The 7,658-nt window shown below is 21.2% G+C and overlaps 4 protein-coding genes across 4 annotated transcripts in view; 1 reads left to right on the top strand and 3 right to left on the bottom strand. All coding sequences in view use genetic code 6, as the record gives it.

Moving 5' to 3' along the window:
- Positions 1 to 203: 203 nt before the first annotated feature.
- Positions 204 to 1,612, top strand: TTHERM_001208738 (hypothetical protein; the record flags this gene model as incomplete). Its single annotated transcript, XM_012798365.1, has 5 exons — positions 204 to 274; positions 527 to 616; positions 871 to 960; positions 1,215 to 1,304; positions 1,537 to 1,612. 5 exons carry the CDS (start codon positions 204 to 206, stop codon positions 1,610 to 1,612), a joined length of 417 nt encoding a protein of 138 aa, XP_012653819.1.
- Positions 1,613 to 2,032: 420 nt separating this feature from the next.
- On the bottom strand, positions 2,033 to 2,749 carry TTHERM_001208739 (hypothetical protein; the record flags this gene model as incomplete). Its single annotated transcript, XM_012798366.1, has 1 exon — positions 2,033 to 2,749. The coding sequence occupies one exon, from the start codon at positions 2,747 to 2,749 to the stop codon at positions 2,033 to 2,035; it is 717 nt and encodes a 238-aa protein (XP_012653820.1).
- Positions 2,750 to 2,817: 68 nt separating this feature from the next.
- TTHERM_01208740 (tubulin tyrosine ligase family protein) lies at positions 2,818 to 5,907 on the bottom strand (the record flags this gene model as incomplete). The annotated part of the gene is made up of 7 exons (XM_001018990.2): positions 2,818 to 3,405; positions 3,455 to 3,604; positions 4,223 to 4,333; positions 4,392 to 4,648; positions 4,704 to 4,783; positions 4,839 to 5,005; positions 5,239 to 5,907. The coding sequence occupies 7 exons, from the start codon at positions 5,905 to 5,907 to the stop codon at positions 2,818 to 2,820; spliced, it is 2,022 nt and encodes a 673-aa protein (XP_001018990.2).
- A 1,719-nt stretch (positions 5,908 to 7,626) lies between these two features.
- TTHERM_01209750 (transmembrane protein, putative) overlaps positions 7,627 to 7,658 on the bottom strand; it is a gene marked incomplete at both ends in the record, with an annotated part of 4,243 nt that continues 4,211 nt past the window's right edge. Inside the window, one exon of the mRNA XM_001018992.4 lies at positions 7,627 to 7,658. This exon is cut by the window's right edge and continues 107 nt beyond it. Coding sequence (XP_001018992.4) covers positions 7,627 to 7,658 — 32 coding nt within the window.

The following is a 7,658-nucleotide window of genomic DNA, read 5'->3' on the forward strand; positions in this document are numbered from 1 at the left end:
TCTTTTTTGTTTTTGTTTTTATTGTGCTTGCTTTTTGTTGTTCTTTCTTTGTTAACTTAGCTCATCATTTTATTTTTAACTTTTGCTTTTATTATCAATTAATATTATTATTTCATATTTTTTCTTCATTTTTTCCTTCTAATTAACTATTTAATGATATATTTTTTCTTCAATATTTAAAAAGTGGAAATTAAATTGGTGCAATGGGTGCATCAGGCTTAGGTTCTGCTTTAGCAAATTGCATTAATCTCTCAAATTTGACACTTGACCTTAGGTAAAAACAGTTTATTTGTTTTGAATTGTGATATTTTTAATTATAAAAACTAATTAAAAACAATAAACTCTTTTTTGTTTTTGTTTTTATTGTGCTTGCTTTTTTTTGTTCTTTCTTTGTTAATTTAGCTCATCATTTTATTTTTAACTTTTGCTTTTATTATTAATTAATCTTATTATTTCATATTTTTTCTTCATTTTTTCCTTCTAATTAACTATTTATTGATTTATTTTATCTTCAATATTTAAAAAGTGAAAATTAAATTGGTGACGAAGGTGCATCAGGCTTAGGTTATGCTTTAGCAAATTGCATTAATCTCTCAAATTTGAGACTTGATCTTTAGTAAAAACAGTTTATTTGTTTTGGATTGTGATATTTTTAGTTATAAAAATTATTTAAAAATAATAAAGCTCTTTTTTGTTTTTGTTTTTATTGTGATTGCCTTTTTGTTGTTCTTTCTTTGTTAACTTAGCTCATCATTTTATTTTCAACTTTTGCTTTTATTATTAATTAATCTTATTATTTCATATTTTTTCTTCATTTTTTCCTTCTAATTAACTATTTAATGATATATTTTTTCTTCAATATTTAAAAAGTTTCAATTAAATTGGTGCAATGGGTGCATCAGGCTTAGGTTCTGGTTTAGCAAATTGCATTAATCTCTCAAATTTGACACTTTACCTTAGGTAAAAACAGTTTATTTGTTTTGGATTGTGATATTTTTAGTTATAAAAACTAATTAAAAACAATAAAGTTCTTTTTTGTTTTTGTTTTTATTGTGATTGCTTTTTTTTTGTTCTTTCTTTGTTAATTTAGCTCATCATCTTATTTTAAACTTTTGCTTTTATTATTAATTAATCTTATTATTTCATATTTTTTCTTCATTTTTTCCTTCTAATTAACTATTTAATGATATATTTTTTCTTCAATATTTAAAAAGTGGAAATTAAATTGGTGCAATGGGTGCATCAGGCTTAGGTTCTGCTTTAGCAAATTGCATTAATCTCTCAAATTTGACACTTAATCTTGCGTAAAAACAGTTTATTTGTTTGGATTGTGATATTTTTAATTATAAAAAGTAATTAAAAACAATAAAGCTCTTTAAATTTATTTGATAGCTTTTAATAAATTTTTTTTTATTATCTTTTTTATACCACTAACGATATTATATTTATTAATTTAAGAAATATTTTTTAATTTAAAAATTTATTCTATTTTGATATTTATTTAAAATTTAGACAAATTTATTTTAAAATTTTTAGCTTCTTGAATGAATTCAAAGTAATAAGCAAGTATCTTAAATCAAAAAGATTAGTTGTCTTTAAAAGAAATATCTGATGATAAACAAGTGACGAAAAAAGGATGAATAAATATTAAATGTTTGAATAATATTAAATAATATTTTGTAAAAGTTTTTTTTAACCTAAAAAATAAACAAATAGATTTATAGATTTTATTATTGATTTTATATTAAAAAATAACAATCATATTTTTGTAAGTTAAAACAATTATTAGTAAAAAATAAAAAAATTAAAATTACTTAAATAAATTAATTCCTTTAAAGCAATACAATGGTTTCTCCAAAAACGAACAAATAATTTGAAACTTTTAGTGTTTTATTATTTCTTAATAAAATTATATAAATGCTAAGCTTTTATATTTCAGTTATATATTAATCTGAAATATTATCCATCAATAATATTTCTATCCTTTTTTTTATTTATTATGATTAAATAGATACCATGATTTAAATAAAACTCAAGGAGAAATCAAATTTTACTTTTTATTTTAACTTTTGTGGTTATGTTGAAAAAGGGTCATTTTTTTTTTCACTATATTAGCTCTTTCTTTAATCTTAACTTTTACGGTAGCTAGCTAGTCTAAAATTTACCCTACTATGATCATATCCTGAATCAGTAGATAGGTGAAATTATGGAAAGAATGCAAATAATTTCTTTAGTTTTTGATTACTTTCTTTTGCAATTTTCTAGCTAAAGGCTACTAACTATATTTAGGCTATCTTGATTTTATTAATCCTTTAATAATTAAGCTAAACTTACTTAGCTAACTAAATTCTAATTAACCTAATATTTGAAGTTCCCTTATCAGATTTAAAATTAAAAATTTTTTTAATTAAAGAATGTTTCCAGATAAAAAAGGCAAATTTTCTAGAGATTTTTAATACCCTAAATGTGTTTTATGGGCTTTGATTTAACTTTTTGACCCTTATGAAGAGTTTAAATATTAATTAATTAATTAAACTTTATGCAAAATTTATAAAAGATAGTTTAGAATTTTAAAATAAATTTATTATAATAGATGAATAGAGGAATTTAAAAATATTAATTCTTTATGATATAGAAAATAGAAACAATAAATGAAGGATTATTTCAATTAAAAAAAATAAAATAATTAAAACAGAAATAAATACTAATTTTAATTCAATTTTATCAGTATAAAAATTGAAATTATCATATTATTAACTAAAAGAATATAATTTTTCAATTAAAATAATTGGATTAATTTAGTCCTTTTTGATCAATTCATGGTTCTTCTTTATAGCTAACTTTTGCTTTACTCTTTTAATTGTTATTATCAACTTATCTATCTGTTTTGCTTTAATTTTTTTAATCAGTAGCAAAACAATCTTCTTCAAATAGATTTCCATATGCAGCTTTGCCAGGTAAGTTAAGATCAGTTATTTTAACAAAGCTGTTATTCTTTATTTGATATTCTTTTTCTAAATAGTTTTTATTTACTTTTTTAAACTCTTCTCTTAAAGATTTTAAATCAGGATTTCCTTCTTTAAGCTAAGTTTGGAGTTTTGTTATAATTTTTCTAATTCTTAACCACCTTGAGCGTAAATAAGAATATTGAATTTATAACAAATCCCTAACTAACTCGCTCTAGAAAATCATTTTTTCTTCACTAGTTCCTTACAGTACAGGAGAAGCATTACATTCAATAAACCATAAATTCAAATTTTCATCAAACAAGAAATCAAGCCCAAACATCTCAAACACTCTTGGATCCTTCAAGAAAGCGTGTTCGCTCATTTTAACAGCATGAATGAAAGCTTTCTATAATTCAGGACGCAAGTAATCATCAAGCCATCCTCTCTTGACTTTACCCTTTATTTTTAGAATTGAAATTAGAATTTACTTTTAATTGCATATTTACCTTAGAGACTAAAAAGTCTTCGTATCTACTCATATTCCACATTTAAAAGTTACGCATTTCAGCTTCAGTCATACCAGTTATATTCTTGTACTACTCGGCATTTTCAAACAGATCCTTAGCTAAGTTTGTGTTAGCAAAATGGATTGATTTCTATTTAATAATAAAGTTAAATTTAACCTCCAATATTAATTAATTAATTATTTATTTATTTAGCTAATTCAAATTCATTAAAAATCTAAAAAAGAAGCCTGAATTTTCTTTAACAGCAATAAATAAATAAATTTTATTTAATTTCATTAAAACCTCTTTTCTCAAATATATTTTTTGAATATTTTTGAATTATTTATAAGAAGATGTTGTGATGAGTAATTTTAATAATTTAAACATTTTAAATTGAAAGAATAAATTTATTCTTTTTAAGCAATAGGAAATTAATTATTTTGAGTAGTTAAAATTTTAAATAATATGTATTTAAAACAATTATTTAATATTGCTGAGCAATTTTTAAATATTTTTTGATTTCTTTTAAATTATTTTGCAATCACAACTTTATTCTTCTTCGATTTGAAAAACATTACATTTAATTAATCATAATATAAGCTGTTTATTAGCATTTATTTTGAATTTTAAGTATTTTTATTTTATTTAATAAAATTTTTATTTATTTTAAGTTTCATTTTTATTAATTTAAATTTTGCTATTTTGAAAATAGAATTTACTTTTATTTAAATTAAAATAAGTTTTTTGTTTTTTAATGAATTAATTTACTTCTTTAGAGTTTTTATCGTATTTTAGAATAGAAAGTCTTAAAAACCCATCATGATAATAAATAATTAAGGGATCTGTTGATGCGATTAGAAGATAGACTCTAAAATCATACTTTTTTTGAAATAATTTTGAATTTAATTTTTTTTTTCAGCCAATTTTTAAAAATTACTTTATGTCCTTCCAACAAGTGGGGGTTTGCAACATACTTTTAAGCCATTAAATTGTCTTCGATTTGTCCGCATAATTAGCCGTTATAATATTTTCTTCTTAATCTTACTTCATATTCATCATCGACCAATTCCAGTCCATTTGCTCTATGAGAGCCATAGGAGACTTTAGTTATGTATGAAATTCCTTCTTTTTCTTTGAGTTTTTTGTACTCTTTGGAGTTGAAGATTTCAAAAAATTATCTGCACTCAGTTTCATCTTTAATTACAAATTTCAAACTTTTACAAAACCTATCAAGATAAATATTAATTACTATCAAGTCTGTATGAAGCTGGGAAGAACTAATTTTTTTTAAAGCAGTGAGGCTTGTTCTCGAATCTTTTGGCGTAGTTGCTTGTATTGTTTAAAATTATATATAATATTTTTAAAATAAATAATTTATTGTTACTTAACACTTTCAACGTTCAGATCCTTTCTAGTCAATGTGCCATGTCCAGGAATATGGTTATAAATTTATGATACACAATAGAGATTTTTGTTAAATTCATGGTAATAATAGCTCTTAACCTTCTTAGTGAATATCATAGTTGTATTGAATGGTATTAAATACTTCCTCTATATGTTTAACAAATAAAAAATATCATTTTGTATTTGTAAATAAATCAAAATTCGATTAAGATTATTTCTTTATTCTTTAAAATATTTAACTAAATCTATTACTACTAAATTTGCATAAATAACTAATTAAATAGCTAATAAAGTATCTATAATATCTTTTGGTGTAAAAATCAATTTGAAGTAGAAGAAATGCAATTTTAAAATTTAAATGAATGCTTATAAATTTTTACAGAATTAAACTCTTCGTCTGGCATATCTTTGTTAATAAAGTCTGGCATTACATCATACCCATATTGCTTAAATACTTATCTTGCTAAGCCATCATTATTGTAGTCATTGAAAATGTTCATAGCGTTGTGAATATTGTGAGGATAAAGCACATTGTAAGCATCTACGTAATCACAGTAATTAGGATCATTAATCAATCCCATATAAGGTTCATCATATAGAGGATGACCATCTGGCATGTCATTAAAATGAATTTTTCTGTCTAATTGGGGATAATCATATATCATGCGTAATACATTCATTTGCTTGAAAAATGATTAAAACTCATCACTTTTGCTAACAGCAGTTTACTCAAGAGAAAGAGTTTTGTTTTATTTTGCTTTAATTTCCTATTTTGATAACTGCCCAATCTTTTGCAACTCTTAATATATGTCATAAACTACTTTTTATTGATCTTTTCTACCCTCATCTTTGATGGTAGTTATCTCTGATTTAGTATTATTTTTTGTGCTTTTCTATTCAAAAGATCTTTCTCTACTACGAGTTTTAGCAGAATTATCATCGCCGAATTTCTTTGTTTAATAAGAACTCTTTAATATCATAACAATAACTGCTATGATACCTAATATATTTAGTGCTATAATCCACCAAAATATCTTTTTTAGTTTCATGTTCTCCCTTTGTTTCTATCTAAATTTAATAAATAACTCGCTAAATATCTATCAAACTTGATTATTTAACAAAATATTAAAAATTTAATTAAATTTTCAATTTGTTTAATATAATTAACTAATTTAATTATACGCGTTCAACTATAAATGAAATATCTATCTATCTATCTATCTATTTATTTGTTTATTTATTTATCTCAATCGCAATTTCTAATTAAGTATTAAAAATTACAAATTTAAATTTCTTTAAAAACTAAAAACAAAACATTTACAAATTTTAGTAAGTAAATCTATAAATATCTAAACAGAGAATATGCTTAAAGAAGATATTTATGTATTTTCTTTTCATTCTACTTATTAATATTTGATTATTTTTTTTAAATAATCAAATAAATCTTGCTGTTTTACTTTAGCAATTAAGAGTAATTAATTCCTCCTTAGCTAATTTGTATGATAGAAAATAATATTTAATTTGTTTTAAAATTCACACAATATGATTTACATTAAAAAATATGACAAATTAGATAATATAAATTTGAAATTTTAGAGACTATTAGTAATATAGACTTATTATATTTTGAAACAATCCTAATTAAATTTATTATCTTTTATATATCTTGAAATCATATAGCAAAGAAAGTCTATAATTCAAGTATTTTTTAATTTTCAAACGCTTCATTAATTTTTATAAATCTATGAATATTTAAATTTCAACAGTATCTCTCAAAATAACTGGATCGATTTAAAATTATAATATTTGAAAGATCAATCAATTTACACATAAATTATAATTTGTTTACAATAATAATTTAATTATACAATAAAATATACTCCCACCATTTGCATCAATACTAGCTTAAAATCTCATTTCAAGGTTAAGTTTATGTACTGAAAGATCAGCCCATAATCTTTATATTATAGACTTACTAACAGGATATCCCCAAGCTGTTATTTTCTCTGAGGTTAGAGAATGAGAGTAATTTTCAGATTTAAGAGCATATATTTATCATACATACCTTTAACATTTAACATAAGAAGGAGTATCTGAAAATTCAATAGTTTTCTATTTCCATAAAAGAATATATTTTATATTTTTAATTAATTAATTAAACCAAATGAAGTTTTCAAATTTGGAAATATTTTAGCTTTCTCAAAAATAAAAATTACTCATTCTTTTATTAATAATTTTTTATTGTTAGAAGTAAATAAAAAAATTTTTCTTATTTCAACATAAAAATTAGAATCATTTTTTTGAAAATGAAAATGTAGAAAATTATTTTTAATAAAATATACAGTAGCGCTCAAAATAACTGGATGGATTTTAAAATATTATTTTTTATTAAAACAAATTCAGAAATATAAAATTTTATTTTTTCATAAGAAATTTCTCTAATCTAAATTTTATTTTTTTATTATAAAACCCTTTTTATAATTTTATTTTTCTTATTTTTTATTATTATTAAATAAGAAACTAAAATAACATTTCTGATACCTTTAATAAATATTGTAATTTTTATTTAACATTTAATTATATTTAAATAATATTAATTTCTATTATTAATACATCTAATTTATATCTATCATATAAAAACATAACTTTTATGTGATTTAAAAAGATATAATAAGAAATTAATGCATAAAAAAAGTATTATTTGTTTTTGGTGAAAACAAAAACTGATGGTTGAATTTATTTTTAATATAAAAAAAATAATAAATTTTTCAAATATTTTAAGTTAAATTATCTTATTAAA

This window comes from Tetrahymena thermophila (genome assembly GCF_000189635.1).
Source record: "Tetrahymena thermophila SB210 genomic scaffold scf_8254591, whole genome shotgun sequence".
NCBI classification, from domain to species: Eukaryota; Ciliophora; class Oligohymenophorea; order Hymenostomatida; family Tetrahymenidae; genus Tetrahymena; species Tetrahymena thermophila.